Source organism: Xiphophorus couchianus, chromosome 9 (genome assembly GCF_001444195.1).
Source record: "Xiphophorus couchianus chromosome 9, X_couchianus-1.0, whole genome shotgun sequence".
NCBI lineage: Eukaryota > Metazoa > Chordata > Actinopteri > Cyprinodontiformes > Poeciliidae > Xiphophorus > Xiphophorus couchianus.
This window is the reverse complement of record NC_040236.1, coordinates 28,929,793-28,953,501: the sequence shown is the minus strand read 5'-3', so window position 1 is coordinate 28,953,501 and position 23,709 is coordinate 28,929,793. Positions and strand designations below refer to the sequence as shown.

General features: G+C 36.4%; 2 protein-coding genes across 5 annotated transcripts in view; both read right to left on the bottom strand.

Moving 5' to 3' along the window:
- Window positions 1-571: 571 nt before the first annotated feature.
- LOC114151200 (uncharacterized) lies at window positions 572-12,717 on the bottom strand. 3 transcript variants are annotated; one of them, XR_003596898.1, is made up of 11 exons: window positions 12,607-12,710; window positions 8,977-10,733; window positions 6,909-7,014; window positions 5,294-5,441; window positions 5,061-5,108; window positions 4,311-4,388; window positions 3,837-3,974; window positions 3,620-3,703; window positions 3,340-3,390; window positions 2,749-3,214; window positions 572-2,323 (listed from the first exon to the last, which is right to left on the bottom strand). XR_003596898.1 is itself a non-coding variant. In XM_028028266.1 (10 exons), exons 2-10 carry the CDS (start codon window positions 10,526-10,528, stop codon window positions 3,104-3,106), a joined length of 2,316 nt encoding a protein of 771 aa, XP_027884067.1. In that variant the 5' UTR covers window positions 10,529-10,733; window positions 12,628-12,717; the 3' UTR covers window positions 572-3,103. The 3 variants fall into 3 exon arrangements, 2 of the variants coding, with proteins under 2 accessions (XP_027884067.1, XP_027884066.1); XM_028028266.1 differs by having other exon boundaries at window positions 572-3,214; window positions 12,628-12,717; XM_028028265.1 differs by having other exon boundaries at window positions 572-3,214.
- Window positions 12,718-14,224: 1,507 nt separating this feature from the next.
- The window catches only part of anos1b (anosmin 1b), a 46,075-nt gene continuing 36,590 nt past the window's right edge, over window positions 14,225-23,709 (bottom strand). The window contains exons 8-15 of one of the 2 annotated variants that reach the window (XM_028028719.1): window positions 23,223-23,454; window positions 20,308-20,446; window positions 18,062-18,292; window positions 17,878-17,972; window positions 16,343-16,505; window positions 15,913-16,145; window positions 15,318-15,489; window positions 14,225-15,102 (exon numbers count right to left, since the gene is read on the bottom strand). In XM_028028719.1, the coding sequence (XP_027884520.1) occupies window positions 15,349-15,489; window positions 15,913-16,145; window positions 16,343-16,505; window positions 17,878-17,972; window positions 18,062-18,292; window positions 20,308-20,446; window positions 23,223-23,454 (1,234 nt within the window). In that variant the 3' untranslated portion in view covers window positions 14,225-15,102; window positions 15,318-15,348. The remainder of the gene's footprint in view (window positions 15,103-15,317; window positions 15,490-15,912; window positions 16,146-16,342; window positions 16,506-17,877; window positions 17,973-18,061; window positions 18,293-20,307; window positions 20,447-23,222; window positions 23,455-23,709) is intronic. The other variant, XM_028028718.1, reaches the window with a different exon arrangement.

Sequence of the window (23,709 nt, the reverse complement as noted above, 5' to 3'; positions counted from 1 at the left end):
CTGAGTTGATACCCAGATGTTGATCTCATTTCAACCCTGTGGATGCAAGAAAATCCTCAAACTCAAAGCTGAAACTGAGAAAAGGGACAACTTATCCTATCTGATGTCAGAGACAGGTAGATGTCGATAAGAAGAATCTCCCTGATGTTATTTCAGCTAAAGATAGTAGGACACATTTACTCCTGTTTAGGGATCACAAAATATGTTTTCTAAATGCAAAAACAATAAGATGTATATATTTTTACTTCTTTTATATTCAAATGATTACAAACACTAAGATTATTAGGTCCTACAAGATGCAGATGGAGATTGTTATGGCTTTGCATGTGTTTTACGACATCCGAGGAACAACTGTGGATGTATTTTAAGGCAACCTAAAAAAAAAGAAGGAAAGTGAAAAACTACTTCCTTGTGTAGCGTCATTGGAACATTAAAAATAAGCCCACAAATCTCATGAATTCTTGAAAAAAAAAAGTCCATTCTTTCACTTTCCTATTTTATATCACTGCTCATGCCTTTTATTCAGAGGATTTCCACTTGACAAACACCTGTTCAGAAAGACAAGAAAAGATTCAACAAATGGTCCAGCATAATTGGACTTTTAATGACAACTATAAAAACAACTGGGAAAAATACAACATTGGGGGTTTTAGCCAAAGCAAGCAAACATTGCAGGAGGTCAGTCAAGATACAACTTGTAAATACACACACAGTTCTGGAGAGAAGCTTAAAATGCGCTAATTCTCGGCATGAATTTCAAACTGATTTTGGTCTTTGAAAGATAAATTTAAACAATTTTTTCATTCATGCTTTAACAATCATTCAAAATGCAACTTCAATAACTTTTTAAAAGTAGATTTGGCTGGACAAGTTTACATTTATCACGGATCTTCTCTAATTTACACATCAAAATTAGACAAACGGGCTCAAGTATACACAAAACCTATTTGGCTGAAACATCCGTAGTACTTTGCACCTTAACCACAGGCTTTTCGTAGCCAATAAGCTTCTGGGATACATCTGAATGGATTGGAAGAGTTTATTTAAAGGGATTTGTTTCTTTGCGCAGGCCTGGAAGCCAGCCATAATCCACAAATTGTTAGTATAGCTGAGGTCAAAGCTTTTCAGAGGCTTAGTGTTAGCCAGCTTAATTCATACCACAACTAGTTTTGGTGTGTCTTCATGGAAACTGGAAGTCATTGACCTGTAGGAACACCAGGTTTCAACTATATGACTCAAACTGTCCCACACAGATGAGAGGGAATTGATTAGGATGTTCATGACTAACCCAACCATCAAGCCAAACATTAACTGGAAGCTCCTGGATCAGAACCATCTCAACCCAATCTCCACTGAGTTTTATTTTACAAGACTGAGAAGCTGTTGACCAAGAAAAAGAGTTTGCAAACAGTGACCAGCAACACATTATTTTGACAAACAAAGTTACTAATGTTTGAAACAGTCAAGTTAAGGATTTAAACCTAAGATTAAACCAATGGCGGTAAAAATACTAACAACAGGTAATGCCCAACAATTGATGCCAAAAATACAGGATATAGCAGATACGTCATTGCCACAGTCCAGATCTCAGCCCTTTGAAAATGTATGGACTATGCTTTAAACCCGGGTCTCCTTCATAAAAATAACGTAATAAGAAATGTACAAATATCCACACAGATTTATTCCAGAAGCCTGGTGATGGGTGCAAATATTTAATCACATTTAAGTGTTTATGTTAGGATATTTCTGTATAATTTTGCCCCAAATTCATTCATACAAATATGTGAAAAAATTCAAACTTGCACACCAAAATCTCCTTTTTAAAATAAGAATCATTGGACATTGTTTTGGTCATTTCACAAAAGACAAAGAATGGTTCAAAAATATAATTAAAAACCAAAACTTATTTCCATCCACTCATGCCCATGAGAAATGGATGGGTCTTTCTGACCAGAACTGCTGGTAAACATAACTGCAAAATCCAGCTTTGTTAGTAGAAATTAATCAATGTCTCTGAGGTGAACTTTATTGGTGGGGTAAATGCTTTCCATATCTGTGTGTGACCATGCGCCCTTACGGAGCTCAGTAACCAGGTCAGATGTACAGCTTAAAATGATTTGCAAACCTGCCTAAAAGAATCTTGAACTTGTAAAATGTGCTTAACTTAAATGCTGGAAAATACTTAAAACATTGTATAAATACGTGCCAACAGTAAAAGGAAAAAAATCTAAGTAATGTGCTCAAAAAACTGGAATTTTATTTGGAAATATATTGCAGTAAAACCAAACAAAAATGTGATCCCAGTTTTGAAGCCATTATCATCCTGTAAGATGGAAAAAAAAAGAGAACATGATTGGAACATTCAGTTTATATTCCAGACTTCAATTAACAGGCCTGTATCTGTGCAATTTAAAGTCCACAATAACAACATCGACTCTAAACCCTTCAAGTTTTAGGCGAACAGCTGTTCCACTGTATCGCTAATGCTAGATTTTAAAATATGTTATAAAATATGCATATTAACTGAACACATACTAGAGCTGTAAAGTCCAGCACAAAATGAACTGTTAAATTCCGTTTAAAATGGATTTCTGGGAGGCAAGGCCACTCCGTTTTAGGATGAAATGTCCATCCACATGTTACAGGTCGGCGTAACAGTTACTTCAGTCAAAGTCAGTACTTTGTTCTGATCTTTTAGGCCATAAAATCCTCTCAGAGTGGTAAGTGTAAGAAGCAGAATGAACTTACTGTGTAAAGTCCTGAAACAGCACCTCATATTGACACTTCAGGCTTTTTCCAAGGGTCAGTAGGGGGCCACTTCAGTAGCTCTTTGCAAGTTTGCAAAAAAAAAAAAAAAAGGAAGGAAGAAAATAATCAGCTTAAATACAGACTGACTTTTCACCTCCCAAAGTCACCAGAAGTCAGCAAAAACTGCTCTGCTTGTCAATTACAGAAGCAGATGGCAGTAAGGACTCCCTGAAAATACAGATGGCCAAGCTGTGTTAGCTTATGTAGCCCGACAGTCAGTCAAAACGTCACGTGAAAGAACAAGACAGGCAGCCTCATATGACCAGCCAAGCACACAGCGGGTGAAGGCAGCCGTTCAGTCGTTGAGACGACAGTCGCAGAGCTCCTTGTAGATTCTCTTTCGGATTTGAGGCATGTTGTTCTGGCTGAACAGTAGCGGCTGCTTCACAGAGAGACGGCGGCAGTACTGGCAGAAAGTAAAGACAAATAGTGCAGGGGAAAATGACCCGTAAATATTAAAGAGGGAACTCAGATGATTTGTCTACTGAACAAAGTAAAGGTGGCAAAACAGAAACAAGAATAACATCTTACCTCAAGGACAAAAACACCACAGTCGCTGTCATTTTTTTGCTGTGGGATGCCCTGTTAGGACAAGTCAGCAAAGCAAAGACTTAATTTTTTCTGAACTAGCCTTTGTATGCCTCTATAAGTAACTATTTACATGCATGCAGCTGTTCTATCTTTGCTGTGCTAAGCAGACACTAAGTTTTGAATAAATACAAGAAATCTGATTACAATTACCATGTGCAATGTAAATATTTTAGCAGCTTGAACAGATGGAACAATAAATTTAATCAGAGGTCAAGGTTACCTTGATGATGGCGATCTTCCAGCCCTTCTGGAAAGCTGCCTGCTTTTTTTCTCTGGCTTCAGACTGAAGATACTTCATGATGTTCTGAGGACAATATAAACACACAGTTATAGTAGGACAACGAGATTCTTCCACAATTCAGAGACAGACTTTCAATATTATAGAATAGAATAGCAGTACTTTATTCATCCCAGCAGGGAAATTACTATATACTCACATTTGTGGTGTGTCTGAAGACAATGCCTTGGCTGTCGTAGTAGCTGATGGTTTTGGTTGCCATTGTGATTGCGATGAGAGACCAGTGGATTTCTAAATGGATGGGAATCAACAACAACCATTTGGAGAACAAGTCAACCTGAAAAACAAAACATAACAGTTGAGGTTATTAGGGATGCATTACTAAAAGTAAAAGTAAAAGAGAAAACAGAAAACATGGGGGGGGGCTGTTCTTTAGTTTGACTCTAGAGAAAGTTTGCAGAGATTATGGTTAATATGTTATTTAGAAATGAAGGTTGGAAGATTATTGCTATATTAATTTCTTGCACACTTTAGACTATGGACCTTGTGCAACCAGAATGAAAAAAAAGTCGACATCAATCAAAACCTTATTTCCTGGAGCATCAAAAGATAAAACTCTTACTATGAGACACACATCAAGCTACAACCATTGGGAATGTAATTTCTTCCTTACTTTTTTGGTCCATCTCTTCACACCTTCATAACCTTTGGCAACCAGCTGCTTGTAGAAAAAGCTGTTGAAAAAGTGAACCTAAAAGGTCAAAAGGGAAAGAGAAATAGGTATTAAACATTTGAAATGTTTTAGCTCAGTTCAAGTTTGAAGTAATTGCTGGACTTCTAATGATCCTAGTGATGATACAACTCCAGTAAGAAGTGGATTCAAAATTTAGAATTTTTTAAATGTTCTGATGTGCCCACAACTCCACCTGCACCCTCTCCCCCCAAAAAATTTAACATCTAGACAAACTAGATGTTACATCTTAAAATGTTATGTTTTAATACCCCATTAAAATGCCCGAAAAAGATTGTGTACATTTTTGATAGCAACTGCACATATTTTATGGCTACTGCCATCAGGCAAGAGATACAGAGCAATAAAAACCAGGACAAATCGCCAATAAAACAGTTTTTACCCGATGGCAATCATGGCACTAAATTCAAAGGCATAAGAACTTCTGCTCTTGACACCACTTTGTTATAAATGTAAATTCTGTTGCGACACCTCCAGGCGCTGCAACCATCTTCTGATGTCTAAGTTTATTTCTCATTTTGTACTATTCATTTCTTTATCTTGGTATATACACATAACCTGCATCTTAACTCGAGTCGAGCAAATCTCAATCTCGCTGTAATCTGTTGATGACAATGACAAATAAATCTTATCTTTATTTGGAAATGTGCTGGCATGTCTATACACACTTACCTTCTGCTCTGCTACATCCATAATGAGTTCTCCATACATGTTAATAATCTGAATTTGAGAAATAAAAAAACAGGAGAAAGATATTTTTAAAATACTTGATCAAGCATGTTTAAATCCAGAAGATTTATAAATAATCACGTAAAATATTGCAGAGAATACAGAACAAACAATTGATTTGCTTGAAAAATAAAAAGCTGACATATAAGACACAAGTATCCACAGTCTTTCTTTACCTGATCATTAAGCCAGTTCTGATCCTCCAGGGTGCCAAGGTCCTCCAGCCTCAGATTGTGTTTATTATACGTGACCATGAAGCCTGCAACAGGAGCAGATGCCAGGCCAGCCCTGTATCGACTCATCTCTGCTTTAATGTCCACTTCACTGAAACAGATGAGAAGCAGACACACAGAGAGTTTCTTATTTTGCTTTTTTTTTTTTGTTACTGGCATTTAAAGCATTACATTTCTGATATACATGAAACACGGTACAACCTTGGAAATTAAACAGAAAACAATTATTTTACAACAAAAATGATTTGTCTACATACAGAGGCAAAATAACAGCACTCACAGTCCTCTGCACATATTTATTTAAGTGTTTTACAGTCATGATAAAGGCCAAACCACACAATATAAATAAAACAAATAATACAAAAACTCCATGAACAGCAATTACACTGTAGGACATCAACTGTTTTGCAGCACAAATAAACATAACCTTTTTTTTGAAGGAACACAATGTTTTTTTTTTCTCCAAAACACAAAATTTATTGTGTTGTAGTATTATATATAACTTTTATAGTGTAGTGAAAAGAAATGTTTCTGTTCATATTAGCCAAAGATTACACAAATAAACACAATACACAGTGTTTAAAAGAAGGTGGTAATTATAACGGGGGAAAGAATCCAGACCTACATGGTGCTGTGTGAAAAAGTGACTGCCTGCCTTGAAAATGAAAATGGAAGACTTTGAAGTGTCAGGCCAACAAAAGACTCAAGCCAATCATGGCAAATGACAGATTGCAGTTATGTGGCTGAGGACGGCCAAAGCAGTGAGTAGGTTTAGGGGTTTTCCATACAGGGATGTAAAAAAGTGTAGGTTTGGATATTTTTCCCCTAGCATTATTTTTTCTGACAAAAGTACAATAATTCAGAAGACCAACATGTTCTCTATTTGGAAAAAAAAACAACCTTACATGTGTGGCAGCCCCGTTGGATTTTGAATGGAAGATTTCCAGCTGATTTTTCTTATGGATTATATCGCATTTATTTTGAAACTCTGAGGCCTCAACAGTTCAAGAGTTTCTGCAGGTTTCACCAACTCAAATTTAGGACATATTTTTAAGACCATTATGAACAGAATTTAAGACTTGTATCCCAACAGAAATGTACAAACTACACTGAGCCAACTGGTGTTAAATTTGCCCTTACCCATGGCAGATACAAAAAAATATATCTAGCTAGCTACACAGCGAGCTGGAAAGAGCATATTAGCAGCAAGTTACCCATAGTCTGACCTGCCTCGAGTCAACATAGCTCAATGAAGATGTCTCAAACTTTTACCTGACAGAAAGGTCCAGCGAGAAACAAAAAAATACATACAATATATGAGACTAAATAGAGCTGCCAACATAAACTTTAAGATCTGTTACTAACTTATCAAAGGCCAACTTACTTTTAAACAAATTTAAGACGGTGCGCATATTCCTAAACATATAAACTCGTGAGTTTTTTAACTACAGAAAAATGTGATCAAGAGGAATAAAAATCAGTGATAAATTCAACATTTCTTTTCAATAACAATTAAATTAGCCTCTAGTGTATATGCCTATAAGTGGTTTTTACTAACCTGTTGCTGAGGTCAGAGTTGCTTGTCTTTTTCAGGTGTTCTAGGACATCAGATTCAGCAAGAGGAATGAAGCTGCCATATTTTATGTAGAAGCTCTCCAGAAACTCTAGAAAAACAGAAGTCAAAAGAAGTTTGTTCATACCTGTCAACAGTACAAGTAAACAAAAAAAATGCTGAGATTAAAAAAAAAAACAAGCAAGATGAGGCAAGTTTATTCTGGTAGCACCATTCAGACATGAGATAGTACATATTTCTAGACATAAAAAAGGAAAGGAAGAAAAATTAAAGATGAAAACTACATAAAATTTAGGTGAAAGCAAACCAATAACAGAAAAATACAAATGAGATTTAAAGTAGGTGTCTAAATAATGAGTCTAATTAGGATTTTTATGTTGCTGGAAATTCAGCACAAGTCTGTTGTATTTCTCTTACAATAGCTGCATGTTTCCACTATAAAGCAGCAATAAAAAATTAACAGGTTAGGCTACAAAATTTCACAAAATGTCTTCACTCTAGCTATGTAAAACAGATTTCTTAACTACATATAATCTGCTGTTTATATCAAGCCTGTATTTATAAGAGCTACACAAGTCAGGCCATAAATATTTTAGGAATGTCATGTAACAGAATACTTTGCATTACATGATGGAGCTAGATAAGGCCACATGAAGAGCAAAGATTGGATTTCAGCCCAGGACTGTGGACACACTTTATGTATTAAATGTATTAAAATGGCCCAGCTTAGCACTCAGGCTAAAGAAGCAGAACATACTACTAAGGGACAGGAACTCTTAAGCTTCAAAAAGGGCTCGTTTTTGCAGACATATTGTAAAAATGTGTTATGAGAAAGATCTGTTACAGCACTTCTGTAAAAGGATATGAGCGCCTGCTTCTGGTGGAGCAGTCTGTGAGGATTCATTGATATGAAAGTGTTTCGATTTTTACTTCCGGAGTTGCTAATCTGCAGCAAAACGGTCTACATTTTGCATGGACAGACATTTTGCATTTCCAGGTTACACAAATATTCCATGATAATCTCCAGGTAATCTAGATACGATTGCAAAATGCATGTGTTATGAGAGCTGGTGTAGCTTTACCATCATGGGTTTTTTTTTTTATTTCTCTAGATGCTGCCAGATGAAAAACATAGCGTGTTTTAAAAGAGTGAACCTAAATTTTAGAATTATTGTCACCTTCAAATTGTGCATGTCAATTAGTTGGGTAAAGTTGTAACAATAGTATTTTCTCCAAAATAGGTTTTACTTTGGTTTAAAATGGAAAATTAGTGTGTATATAGAGGCCATGATGTCCTCTAAGAGAGAGAGACTGACTCCACTAACATCACTATATTTAGTTCATAAACATTGTCTTGTTTGAATTTCCCTTCTGTGTTATTGCTAGAGATGGGCCAAACCATTGGCTGAAGAACATAGTGTAATATTAGTCTTTTCCACAAACTTTGGTCAAATCCTGAAAAATAGACTTTGAACTACTTTCACTTTAAAACTGCATCAATCAACCGCACATTATTTAATGGACTTTTTTGGTTGTTAGTAAAGATTAAACGGTTGGTAGAAATATGCTTTGGTACAACAATCTGGACAGTCTTCAGTTTTTGTTGGAATCAAAACTATTTCCGATATCAGACAGTCCCTCCAGGATCCAGGATTTCGTGGCGCTACTTTAGAAATATTAGCAAGGAATTTAGCGTAATTTTCTTCCTTATTTAACCCCTTTCAAAATCTACTTATAGAAGAAAAAAAAAGATGAAAAAAGCAGATTAAATGAACAACAAGTAAGGCTCAGTCAGTAATGTAGTAGAAAAAATACTGCCACCTGCAATACTGCAGGTGGGAGTTAATGATTTAAACCCAGTATTTTTGACCATTTTTGCAGAAATTCAATACAGACTACCTCAAAAAATGCAAGGAGCTGTTGATTTTACAAAAACTGAAGGTACTGATTGTTGAACCTGCAGTTCAAGGTGGAAGTTCCTTCCAATTTTGACAACTTGTTTAAAGAAAATTAAGCATATATAACCAACTGAGTACTACAAAGTGTGTTTTACCGTGAATAGCGTCTTTAAGCTGCTCCAGCCTCTCTTGATTCTGAATATCTGTGTCCATCATTTTATCTTCTGCCTGGTCATTTGGCAACATGTCATCCATTTCGTCTGTCACCCAAGAACAAGGATGACAGTACAGTCTGTGGTCTCTTAATGCCCAGGAGTGCTCTAGGCTAACACTTATCGGGTTTAAAGAGGCAAACCCAGTGGAGCTAGACATTTTACCCTCCACTGGTGAGGATGTTAGATCATGGTTTCTTTGTGAGACAACGTTTCCATTAGGCAAAGGTACTGGTAAAGAAACCTGTTCTATCCCATCATGTGTTTGGTCCACCTGCATCTCAGAGTCCAGGTCTCCAGAAATCTCTGACCTTGTAGCAGATTTCCGTGGGATGGTCAGCACCCCATCGCCAAGTTCTGTCACAATAATGGTGTCCTCTTCCATCTCGTCCTCCGAGTCAGACAAGTGTACCAATTCTCCATTTTCAATAGGGAATTTACCTGAAGTAGAGTTTTTTTGGTGTTCGTGGTCTGTCTGTACATCATGTATCTTCTCTGGTTCTTCCACTAGCACTGACTCAGCTAAGGCACCTGTTCTCGAACTTGTAACATAATCTTTATCTTTGCTGCTTATCGGAATACCTTCCATTTTCTCTTGTTCACTGTCTTGACCCTTGTCAACGCCTCTTCCTCTGCCCCGACCTCTCACCATCACTGCTCCCCTACCTCGACCTCTTCCCATTCCTGCTCCCCTACCTCGACCTTTGGCCACTACTGCTTCCTCATGTACTGGTCCTAAAACCGTTGGATCCACATCCTTTTTATCAACACTTTCCTCATGTATTGCAACAGCAAACCCTGACGGTTCCATCAAGATGTCTTCCATTTTCAGTGCAGCTCCATTTGTTTGAGCAGCACAGTTATTTTTTGGTCCATCTTGTGTAATTGGTGGAGCCGCCTTGGTGGCAGGGCTTTGTGACTTTGTATCAGAGCTCTGCAAATTCCCCAGTCTATCGTCTTCATCTTCTGTTTCCTGTATATTTTCTCCACTTAAATTAATGTTCCTGACTCCTGTCAACTGCAGTGGCTTTCTTGCAGGGGTGTCACCAAAGTCTCTGTTTGCTCCCCTGCCTTTACCTCTACCTCTCCCCTTTCCATTTCCCCTGCCTCTGCCTGGAGTTTCAACATTGTGCCCCCTACTGTTGGGGCCACAACAATCACAGGCCTTAGGAGTCCTTTTCCGGCCTGATCTACGGCCATTGAGTTGGTCCTGAGCAGAGGTTGGTGCGGGTGTGCTGGGGCTGCTGGATGCCGAGCTTGACTTGGTGCTCAATGCTCTTGTTGCGGTAGCAACATGGTGATGAGCCTCAGCAGGAGTCTCAGCAAGGGGCTGTGGTAGTTCTGAAACGGAAGTTGGGTCTGTGGAGGTTTGGCTTAGGTCCTGTTCTGTAGCACCTCTGGGACACGACACCGAAAGAGGTGCTTTAGAACAAACAGTCAGGTGAGGCGAGGCAGATGGTGTTGTCATTGGGGAATTAGAGCTGCTGTGAACCATGACGTCCGCCTTTGGCTCTTTAACCCCATCCCCAATGCTCTCTCTATGCACTGCTACTGTCTCCTCCCTTTCAGCTTGCTTACAAATAAAGTGGATTGCTCCACCTTTTACATCTCACACTTTCCTCCATACATTAGTGGCAAAATTATTTTGACAACAGGAATCAAGATGAGACAGCTCTCCGGGGTCACAGCAGCACTGTCTCCTAAAAGGAGTGAAATGAAATAAGAAAATAATTAGACAAGAAAATGATCCAGTTAGCAGTTAAACTCAGTTTTCATGAGATACACAAACATAAACAACACTTAAACAAAATAACACCATTGTGCTCAGATCAGATCACAGATTTTTATAAACACTAATTTATTCCCAATATTTTAGTGATGTCAAAATATACAAGATATTACTTCTACTTGTATAGAACATTTTACCTATTAGGTAAAAGTATATAACAAACTATTGATCTCTACCTTAGATAGTTTCACTCCTCTGTGATTTACTATCTGTGACTTTTGTTGCAAAGCCTCATAGCAACACATTCTTTATTGTGAATGCTAGAAAACCCCTCTTTTCTTTTTCTATATAGTGTATTTCCCAGAAAGAACACAACGTTGACATTCTGTGTTTAAAAAATGTTTTGTTTTTGTTTTTCTCTGGAATTGCGCCACTCATATGGAGAGCATGTTGGAGCAGCTATGTTATATTAGTTCTGATTTGTTCTTTTGTAGGTTTCTGAAAATAACGTTTTGGTTGAGGAGTTGCTTTTTTTTGGTGATTATTCATTCTGGTTTTGGATGGGCAGAAAGAAAGGATTTTGATCTTACTTTTTTTACTTTCAGGCAGCTGTTAATCATGGCAACATTGAGTTGATCAGTTAGCATCTCAGAAGCTCAAATAACACCTGAACTATCACCTCAAAATCCCAGAGGAGTTGAAAAAAAGGCTTCAAGGCTGAAGAGCAAAACCGAAATATGGCGAGAAGGAGAAACGTTCAAACCATCTCTTCCATCAGTAACAATGGGAAATGATCATATCCACAAATCTGCCCATCTTCCTTACCATAGAGCTGGACAGAGATTTAAGGAAGCGCAGCAAAATGTGCATCAAAAGCAAATTAGGTGGATAAGCAATGCTTGCCAACAGCTGATGATGTAATTCAGGACATGTTTTTGTGAAATATCATCTCTGCTGCCTGAAATTTGAGCTGTGAACATATCATGACAGTCATTTGACTATCAACAGTCTTCAGTCAGAAGGCTCTTCAGATTTGTTGCAAGAGTGCCTGCTACTGCAAATCCTTCCTGCCCACAGCATCACTATCTACGACACTTACCATAGTTGGATTAAAGTAGCAACGGCAAAAAAAAATTCCCTTTAATAAATAAAGAATTTTGAATTTTATTTTCATTGGTCAAGTGTAAAATAATTTATTCGATGTCATAATAACCGAATTTAAAAAAATACATCATTTATGCCATTTCAATAAATGCACATTCAATAACATTCTGATTTACTGTCTCTTGGTGCAATGGTTATTTCAATGCTAAACTTCACGTTTTAGTGTACAAAAGCAAAACTATAACATAAGAAAAACGTTTAAAATTACGGCTACAATTCGAAAAAAAAAATATGAGCAAAATAGCAGCGAAATTTCAGTATTTAGTATGTTTGATTCTTGAGCCCACTAGTCTTTAGCATCTCTATGAATGACGGCAGAAACTAACAATTCGTATAAAGGGAATAATTAACACTACCGCCTTAATTAAGATTATCCAACATGTTGCACCAGACGAACGGAGCAAATTTACGTTTATTAAACTGTATCAACTATCAACAAGTTAATTATTGAACTGAAGTGTAACGTTTCACAAAGTTTTGCATAAGTTTTCCCATTTCCCTGAAGCTAGCTGACTCGGCTAGCTGCAGACAAAACACAAAGCGGCAATTTCCTCCATTTTCAGAGGGAAGTGCGAATGCGTATGAACGTGAAGGAGCTACGTCTCCAGATTCGGGGAAGTAAACGTTTGCACAAGTCAAAACCAAAGCATAAATTCAAAATAGACTTCGTTAAACACCACCTTGCCTGTAAAAATATCAACCTCGGTTCCGTCTGGCCACGATTTGAAGAAACAATCCGAGCTTTCGTCGCCCCTTCATTGCGTCATGACGTCGGCCTCGTCTCCTCAACTTTACCGACGTCCGGTGTTGTGTCGAAAAACGCCCCCCTCCTAACCTAAATAGCAACAAGCTTTTAGGAAATCTGGTGGAGCTGTGGAGCTGTATATATTCGCAGTAAAATGTAGATTCAAACTTTGTTTCAATTATGTAAATAACAGCTTAATGAAAAAAGGAAACCTGTCTTTAACTGTGAGTTGTAACTCACAGTTAAAGACTGTGGGTGATTCTAACAGAAAGGATTCATTTTTTGGCACACCTATTTCTTTTTTTAATGATGAATAACTTAACTGAATTTTTATCTTTGTGGTGCTTTAATAATGTCATGTGCTCAGTGGTTGATAGAAAGCTAGTTTTCAATTCCATGTTTGCGTGAATGTTTCAGTAAACTGTGTTAAAATGTATTTTTATTCAAAAATAAATGTGTTGTTAAAATCAAAAATCGTTATTTCTTTCTTTATCTATGTAAATGTTTTTAACTCAGCATCTTCTCTGTATGTTACAAAACTTCTCAAGTTTTGGCAGCAGTTTTAAGCTCCTTTAATGACAATATCATAATTTACCTCAGTACTCTCTCTCTCTCTCTCTCTACATATATATATATATATATATATATACACTTTAACATTTTATAATTATACTATTCTATGAATGTCATCAAAACTAATTCTTCTATAAGAATCTCATACTGCAGAAAAAGTAATGCCAAAATATTCCAGGAGTACTTTGACTCCAGAGGGCGCTGTTCTGACGTTGGGCTCTAACGAAGAGGGTTATCTTATACTGACCGCCCAGTGGTTTTGAGCCACACAGAAAACACTGATTGTTGTTTGAATGTGAGGTATTATATAAACAAATATTTTAGCTTTAATTATTCAATTTCAATAACTATATAATAATATAGAGTAACTCTATAATAATAAATATAAAATAATAATAAAAATGTTGTCATATTTTAATTTTACCATTAAAAAACCTAATACATTGTTTTTAAAAATATATATAAATATATTAAAATGTCAAAAAATACTTAATGTCTTGTAGGTCCTGTAAAGTAATAACAAAAAATATACCATTTTAAAATGTATCAAATTTAAAGCAAACCTTTAAATATAAATACTTTTATATACTATATACATCATATTGGAAATAAAACTCTACCATTGCTGGACTCATGAATATTACCCAGCAATGTCAGCGAAAACTACTCACATTGTACTACATCACTGACTGAAAACATATAGCTTTCCAGTGCAGAGTTAAAGACTGTGGGAAGTCATGTAAACATATTCATTTTATCACATTTAGATAATTATGTTATCTGAAATAAAACTGAGATGTTCATATAATCTGGTTACTCAAATGAAATAATATCTACACTTTCTCAATGATTTAGTTTCTCAGCTTCAGTTTCCTTTTGTTTGGGTGAGAATTTTGTTGTTTTCATATTGTGACCTATAGTGGTCTATATTTTGACTTATCTATACAAAATATATCAACTAGTAGTCACCACAACAGATATTGAGTGTTGATGAATTTTAATTACAAAACAAACTAGACAAGAAAACAATAAATAAGACTCGGTCAAAAAGTAAAGGAATAACAAGCAAATTCTGAATATTTGAACGTTAACAAGGGAAAAATATTAACATGGTAATTACAGGTTGAATGACGTTGGCTGTTCCCTGACTTTTCAAAAAATATAACTTTTGCGGCAAAATGTATAAAAGGAATAAAAAAGTTTTATAAAATAAAATAAGATAAAATATTTGAGCTTGCATTGAGATATTTCCAAACAAAAGATGATGCTGTTGCTATACATTGCTATTTTTACATAACGTCAGTGCTATATTTTTCTCTACTAACAGGATAAAAAAAACTATAAGGAAACAAAGTTTATTTACAAGTTCTTGTGACTTGAATGATGTAAGGTTGTCATAGTTATCAGTCTAGTATAAACACCAGACAAAAGCAGATATGTGTTACATTGCAAGGAAACATTTTAAAAAGCTGTATTAATAATAAAAAAATAATAATACATAAATTTTACGCTGGAAAAGAGAACCGGTAGGTCTTGTAAAAATTGGCTCCACATACAGGTACAGTGAATTTATTTTTCTTCCCAAAAAACTGAAAAACCCACCAAAAGATTAAGGTAATTTCTGTGTTTAGATTAAGTTCAAACTCTTAATCTTTATTATGTTTGGCATTAGTTTAAAGTGAAAGGCAGTTGAAGGCAGGAAATACATTTTATGTGAATTATTTATTTTACTTATAAAACATGTTTTGGACATGCTTTCTGCAGTCAAGATCCGGCGGTATGAGTAAGAAGGTAGAAGAGTGGATGTTGGAAAACGTGACCATGGTGTAGCAGACAGTAGCCGATTTGTGGTCGTCACCTAAAGAAATTAGATTACATGTTAAAAAGCAACACATTCTTGACACACCCAGAATCAACACGTGAAACATTAGGTATTATCAATTTCTAAAGCACTTTCACTACAGAAAACAACACTATCAAAATAAAATTGGAAAAACAGACAAAAATTGCATCTGCAGTAGACCCAATGTCACCCACAATGTGCATAATAATAAAAAATACACATGAATCTACCTGTTGCTCAAAGAAGAAATGCTACTACCTATCAAAGTGTGGTGTTAATTGTTGGAGTGTGTATGGTCTTTGAGACAGCAGCTCCAGTCCTGCCACCTGCAGTTAGCACCTGGAGCTGCACCCGGTACATGCTGTCAGCCTGGAGGCCATCAATGGTGATGAAACGTTCAGACTGTGTGGAGTAAAACAAAAAATACTCAATAGATACTGAAGTTTAATGCATAAAAAACAACATAACATGCTAAAGGTAAATCTTGGATATAGAGATATGATCAACCTTACTTAACCTTATGTTAATGTAAATTTCCCAACTTGTATTTATTTATTATTTCTTCTGAATAGAACAACTGGTTGGTTACTTTAAATCAGGGCTCAAAAATTATTTGTTCACTTCAGCTTTTGACAAATGAACTGTTTGAAACATTTGTTTCTTCACACTTTACTATTTCCATTTTAACATGTTCTTAAATCTTTTTATGTAATGCTTTTGTGCTTATAATTTGCTATCTTTCTTATGTTTTTCCTTTGATGTCTTGTAAAATACTTTAGATTATGAATGTTTTTATATAAATAAGCTTGTCTTTCCTTGCCTTACCGGTGCAATTGTTTGTGTCTGGGAGATAAGGGCATCTTCATGTCTTCCTGTTGTGGGACTGAGCTCAGACTGTAGACTCCATGTAAACTGGAAGCCCTCAACAGCTGCTGAGTCCATTGCATGATGTGACATCCTCCACTGAAACGTTGTGAGCAAGCTTCCATTGACTTGTTGAAAGTCTGCAGTCAGCCGTTCTGGACGCAGTACCACCTTTCTCCCTGCCAGAGGGCGCTCTGATACAAAAAAGAAGGTAACATTTCTTCAGTTTATCTTCATGACACTGGTTTAATTAGTTCTCACCAATAGAAGAATTATCACAAAGATTTAATATATACTGATTTTTAATATTGTCTCCATGTTTAACTCTTCATTACGTAGTTCAACCATAAAATAAAAGATCAGTGGTACATCTGTGCTCAGCTTTTCTTACCCTCTCTGTTGCAAGGCAAAGCTTTGTCTCCTCTGACCCTGATGGACGAGCAAATTGGGGTTGTTACCCAAGCAACAGCCTCTACCCCTGGATCATCCACCATTGCCACTGAGACCCTGTACTTGCATGAAAATTGCAGACCTTTGATGGTGTGATGAGTACCCTGCAAAAAAATGGAGAAGAACGTCATTAAAAAAAATCATCATTGTTAAATAAGTATCAACAACTTTTATTAAAACTCATTTCCCAAAGGTGCTTGAAATCCTGCCTATCTTCGCTACTTATTGTCTCAGCACCTGTCTATTGCAAAGCACATGTTCACTCCAATATAAAATAAACACTTTTGACACCCTCTGGCAACTTCACATGGCAACAAATGTTGTAACTGTTTAAGAAATCCTGGAATTTTGTTCTGTAAACTCAGCAAATTGCACACAGCAGTTTTATATGACATGTCTTGGATGAAATGTTGCGCCTCTGGCTCAATGTTGGCTCAATGGAGAGAGTCTAGTTTTGAGCAAAAAAGAACAACCAACATACTTTATAACAGCTTATAAGACTTGTGAAGTTTAACGCTTAGACTGCCTTGCAAAGACATACATACTGAACTGTTCCACAGTTTTTCATGGTTCAACACAAAACCCCATTGTATTTTATTGGAATTCTACATAGTAAAGCAACATAAAGTAGCACAACATTGTAAGGTAGAATGAAATGTTAGAGAACATAAGTGAATAAAAATCTTCACGAAGACCAAGTAATAATAGCTTTGAATATCTCACAGAAAACTTTTCAATTCATTTTCTGAAAGTACAGCATAACTTGGCATATTTTAACTCTGGAGAAGCTACAGGACAGCTATTCATCACAAACGTTATTCTTTTGAAAGAGTGTAAAGAAGAAAGTCATTGTTGAAAGAAAGCCATAGAAAACCCATGTGCAGTTTGCCACAAGCCATGCAGGGGTCATGGCAAAAATATGAAAGAAGGTGGTCGGGTCTGATTGGACCAAAACTAGATTCTTTGGCCAACATGCAAAACACTGTGTGGTGGAAAACTAACATAACGCATTCCTCTAAACACATAATTCCCACAGCGGCAGTGGTGGCATGCAGCAGGGTGCTATACATACAGTTAGAGCTATAATTCAATTATATGTGTTAAAACGTCTAAAGTCCAGATCTAAATTCAATTGAGAATCTGTGGCACACATAAACGGTGATGGTTATCAAAAGCCTTCTATTATTTTCCTTCTACTTCATCATTATGTGCTACTTAGTGTTGGTCTATAATCTGGTATTGTAATAAAATTTATTGGGGTTTGTTGGTATAACAAACCTCAATGTAATGCCAGCAACTTCAATAATTCTGCACACATTTTTCTGTTTTATTACAGTGAAAAGCCTTTTGTTTTGCTACTTTAAAACCACATTGCTTTACCCAGTAACAAGAAGTCAAAGCATATGATAGAGGCAGGATTTGTAAAGCAAAAATAACAAAAATCTATACACCACTTTATGCAGAAACAATGTATACCTCCACCGTTGTTGTTCTGTCTGCGCTTGTGACATTTGTAGTGCAGGTATGTGGATGCCACCTGAGAATGTAAGGACCTCTGTGTCTCTGCCTTGCTGCAGTACAGAAAAAAGTATATAAAGATATGGATTCTCAGTCCCAACCAAGGTAAATTCTGCCAGTACACTGTTTCACACCGACTCACCATGATGAGACCACTTCCAGAACACCTTCACCTGCAGCTGACTGTGGTGAAAATGAGGGGCAGCGACCTCCAGCCGCAAATTTTCAGAGGGGTTTGGAAGCATACCCACGTGAGCCAGATGGGAAGACTCAGGAGGTTTATGAGCGGAAGGTGAGGAGGACGCTTGAGAGGGAGAGGAGGGCAGGGATGAGGATGATGAGGATGAGGGTAGCTCGTTGGAGAAATCTTCACCTTGGAAATAGTGGAAATAGTTTTTACAGTTTCAGTTTGCTAAACTGAACATAAACCCACTTAACTTAATGCAGATGTTTACATATACTTTATAACAGACGCATAACCTTAATTTTGCCTTTTCAAATTAAATCAGACCAAAGTTTTTCTCTTTGGAGGTCAGTTATGGTTACTAAATTATTTTTATTAGCAAAATGTCAGAATAATGAGAGAAAAAAGCTATTACTTTTGTAATAGTACGTATGAAAAAAAATACAGAATACCATAAAGAAATAAAATTTTGGCTTTCAAAGTATGAAACCTGCTAAACAGCACATGGAATTTATAAGAGATTTATTATAGAAACAGAACAAAACTGTAAAAGGAAAGCAGTTTCATTACACCTTCTGTTAATCTAGCAATACTAATTGGCTTTAAGTGACCCTCATTAGCACTGAGTATTAGGCACTTACATTCAGTGTATCTGTTGTAAACACAACTGGGTTATAAATAGCAGTAGGTTCCATGTAAAAATGTTGGTATGTGGTTTGATAATTAAGTTGCAGCTGGCTTTAACTCTCAGCTGGGCTGACCAACAGGTCAACAATAAACTGTTGCTGTTGCTTGGACCATCGTAAAGTTTGGCTAATTTTCCCTGCACTCCATGTTTCTGTGCAGTTCAACACTGCAGCTGCCTGAACAAAGAATATGCTGACAGTCAGCAAAATGCAGCAGCTCTGAACTAACAGGAAAATCATTAATTCAATAATGTATACCTTGGCAAACTAGTGAGTTCAGTGGACTGCCTTAAATCATAAGTATGCTGATGTCATGACAGGTTAAACATATGTTCAAATTAAGTATGTGATAATTGTAATTTGGGTTACATGTCTGGTTATGATGGGGATGCTTATAGGTGAAGGTATGTGAAAAAAAAACATACACAAAACCTTTTCATTAGTTACCATTCACACTTTTACATTTGAGGAGGAAATGTATTTATTGTGTTTTACAAAAGTATTCTCAATACATGCACATGGTTTGATCTAAACCAACATTGAAACCATTGAAAGAGCCATTTTACCCCCAGTCCAGCTAATATAAACCTATTTAAAGTTCTAAGTGTTACCCAGCCTTTGGATCAATAAACAAATTTGTAAATTTGTAAAAAAAAAAAAACAAAAAAAAAACCCTACAACTTAAAAGCTATTGTTATTATTTTTTTAAAAAAATATAAAACCTTTTAGAAAATGTTCTATCATCTGACCAGACAGATTGTTGTGTTAAGCTGAAAGAATGCTAAAACTTAATTTATTGGCACCTTTCAGTAAAGGAAAGGTGCAAATTATTTATAGAGGGCATGACCAATAGCTGTCCTGCCAACAGATTACCACACCTGAGCTGTGCACCTCTGCAGTAGCCATGGTTCTTTTGATTGTGTCTCTTTGTAGTGCTCTCCTTGTCTGAGCTGTTAATTTAAGTGGCCGTAACTTTGTCCGTTTTCAGTTGAGCCATATTCCTTTATTCCTTTCATTTCAGACGATTGTTTTGCGAGGAGTTCAAAACTTGAATTATCTTTTTAGAACCTAACCCTTTAAATATTGCTACAATTTTCTCTGTCTTGTCTGTGTTCCTTTAGGATGCTATTTGTTCTGTCATAAACACACCAGGCCTTCAAAAGATAGTTGGATACATAAAACAATTAAATCACACACAGGTGTATATATACAACTGCTGAAGACAAGAGTCTGAACTGCCTTTTATTTAAAAGAATCAGAGTAATGGATGTCCATTACAAATGCAAGTCACACCATTTATGTTTTGATTTGTTCAAAAAACTGTGAAATTTGTACCTTCTTTCTTATATCTCACAATAATGTACAAATTTGTGTTGTTCATCAGTAAAACCCCAAGAAGATACAGTGATGTGTGTAGGTCATAGGACATATTGTGGAAAAGTTCAAGAAATCTGAGTAAAAATGATCTTCTTGACTGCTAAGTCCCAGTTTGAGGGAAAGTTAATTACTTTTCTTTACCTTCATGAATGATAGTTGTGAAAAGAAGTTGAGCTCTGTGACTCTTCAGCCTCTTTTGTCCCCAGTAGGCCACCGTCTGGACAGACAGGACATAGGGAGTGGCAGGCAGTAGCCCCTGCAGCCACAGCTCGGTTTGTGCCTGTAGCATATTGAAACAAGAAAACACAACTTAAAGAAGCAGGTTTTTTGGGGGGGGAGATCTGTCGTCGAGACCAGACCTCCAGCACCTCCTTGCCAATAACAACACTGTTATTATCATTCTGAGAATTGTCTGGCTTATTTGTGAGCAACAGGCCCAATCTGTTCTGTATTAGCTTGCTGTTTGACTGACAGCTAATTAACAGGCTTTTAGTCATTAATCGTAATTTTTCTGTGCGTATCTGATCGAGTCACAACAAAGAGATGCTTGAGGACAAGTTTGCGTGTTTTTATATGTGTGTTAACATGGGAGAGAGAGAGAAGCATGAAAATAAGTCAAAAGCAGAAACATTTCACTACACTCAAGATAGACAAAACATATGGCTTGTCCAGCTGCAAATGTGAATGCGCATGAATTGTAAAATTAAGCAGCAAAAGCCAAGATTTCTGTTTCAGCCCATAATCTCAATGGACATTATACAAGAAATATGTTAAAAGCTTAGACAGACTTTTTTTCATTGCCACATGTAATCATTACATGTTAAGTCCCCTGTTTAAACATTACATTTAAAACCAAATTTCCCTCCAGTTCTGCAGAAATTCCAAAAATTAAAGCAAAAAATATATATATCAGATATGTTTTCAAGTTTGCAACACATCTTATACAAGGAAGAGATGGTTTTTGTGTTTCCTACCTGTTGTGATGCTGTTGTTTGTGTGTGTCTACAAGCTGCTGTGAGAAGGAAATACTAGTTAGGGGGTCCCATTTAAATTCCAGACTTCCCAGCCATGCAGAACAGAAGACCAGACTGCAGATAAATGGCTCCACCAGGCAGAGTCTGGGTTCCCCATTTCTACTTAGAGCAGCTGGGTCCATATGAGCATGTCTGCAGGCAACCTCTATATTTTAGGGGTAAGTTTAGAGGAAATGTTATATTCACCCTCTCATTCAGCTATTCAGACTCATGAAGCAGTGGAATCTCTACCATTTTTTGTTACTTTTAATGATTTTACATTGTTGTAGCCATGAGAAGAACAATAAATATCAATTTCTTCAAAAATATGACAAATTACATTTTATTATTATTGAATAATAATAATAATAATCATTCAATAATAATTTATACTATTATTGAATGATATTATTCTATCATTCAATAATGGGTTAGTTCTTTTATATTTACTTTTTCATATGTATCAAGAGCATTATTTGTGCAGTGGCATGCAGTTTTAACTGCAGTGGCATGCAGGCAAAATTAAAGCTGCCTCAAAGCTGTGTGTTGATGATGATTAAAAGCATTTTGGTGCTGGGTTTAACTGCACTGCAAACCTATTGCATCACAATCACACCTACAGGACAGTCAGGACAGTCAGGTGTTTTAGGTCTATCTTAAGTAGAACTGCTTTGTATTTACACTTGGAAATATTGAATTAATTTTTTTGTTTTTTGCAAAACAACTACATCAGCGTCTTGGTCTCGTTCCTGTTATAACAGGAAATTGCTATAAAACCTCCACAGATCAAATCTTAAATTTTAAAGCTGTAATAGTAATGGAAGACCATAGTAAATGATACAGTCAACGCTAATGGCCTCATCTTGACTGAATGGCACACAGTCAGTGCATTTTAGATGCTTTGAAAAGCAGTCAGGCCTGATTGAAGGCCTGTCCTGACAGATGTGCATGTTGTCAGAGAAACTTTAACAGAGTCCCCAAAGTTCATCATGACTTTCATTGAATCAACAAAGAACTGAAACACAAAATCCATCAAAGCTTCAGTACATATAAAACAACTCTCAGGGTAAAAATATAAAAGTAATTTATGCATTTTGGACTACTCACAAAAAACCAAGCAAAACATGCAAAGGCTAAAATATCAAGAAATTTAATTTTGATCAACATTATCAGGAGCAGGTTTTGTCCTAGATGCCTCATCGCTACTCTTTATTTAAATCTACATCCTGTGTGAAGATTATCCATCCATCCATCCATCCATTCATCCATCACCCTGTGCAGGGCAGCTGCTCAATGAGGACACTGATGCTGTTATAATCCTGACATTACTGTGATAATATTGTTACTTTGAAAGATGCACCTGCACAGAACTTTGGTGCATGTGAAGTGTTTAGAGAACCTGTTCTGCACAGCAGCTGCCTACTAACGCAATATGAGGAGGTATTTCTATGTGTGTGAGTAGATTTAAAGAGCCAGTAAAACTCCTCAGGTGCAGCTATAAATCCTATGGATGTAGGGTATGTGTGTTTTGCACTCCAGACAGTACGAGGGATATAAGAACAACAATGCTTTTATTACATTCATTTTATTAATCAGGGCAAAGTATTAGGCAATTCAGCAACCAATCGGAAAAAAAAAAAATTGACACTTTTCTACATAGGAAAATAGGGGTATTTCCTGTATAAACAGTGGCTTTCTTACTTATGTGGGTTAATTTGGAAGAAACTACTTGTGTTAAAATAACAGCATACATTGAAAAAAGAAAATTATCCAATTTAAATATATTGCGTTAGCTTGTTATGAGTAATCAAATTAAGTGTATATTAAGTTATTTATTAAGTCATCATGTTAAACGAATGTAAAAATAGTAAATTTGAACAAACTTAATTTGACTATATGTAACAAATAAATGTAATTGTTTTAAGCTGCAACTCCATTCTCTTATTTCAGTGTATCATAATATTCCAAACATACTAATGGGGAAATCAATAGAAAAATCAATATTCTTTTTTTAGCATAATGTAATTAAGTAAATGCTCTTACCCCATGAGTCAGGGTGCTGCTGCTCTCCTTTTTAGCCTGTTCTTGTAAGCGCACCGATTGCATGTGCTTGCTGATGTGCTCTGGGTGCGGTTGTGCTTGAACTGTGTGTTTATGAGCTGTGCGTGTGTGTCGGGACATCCAGGTAATTCTGTAGTTGTGAACAGGCAGGTCTCCCTCTCTGGGGGGCTCCCAGCGTAATAGCACAGCCACTGAGGGCCTACTTCCTGTTAACCTGCAAAAGGAAAGCTGCAAGTCAAATATCATGAGAGAAACCAATTCATGATAAATAAAGCAGCAGGAATTGCCTGGGAGTCAGATGCGGATGTAGAAGTGGGAGTAACACAGTTTCAGGGTTGTGTTTACCAACCCAATTTACTTTTAGCATGTATGCTAAAGGCGCCACACATTGCACCATGTTGAGTAAAAGCTACAATTTAAGTCATCACCTCTGTTATTAAATGCTGATTCAAGATGCGGCCTGAACTCT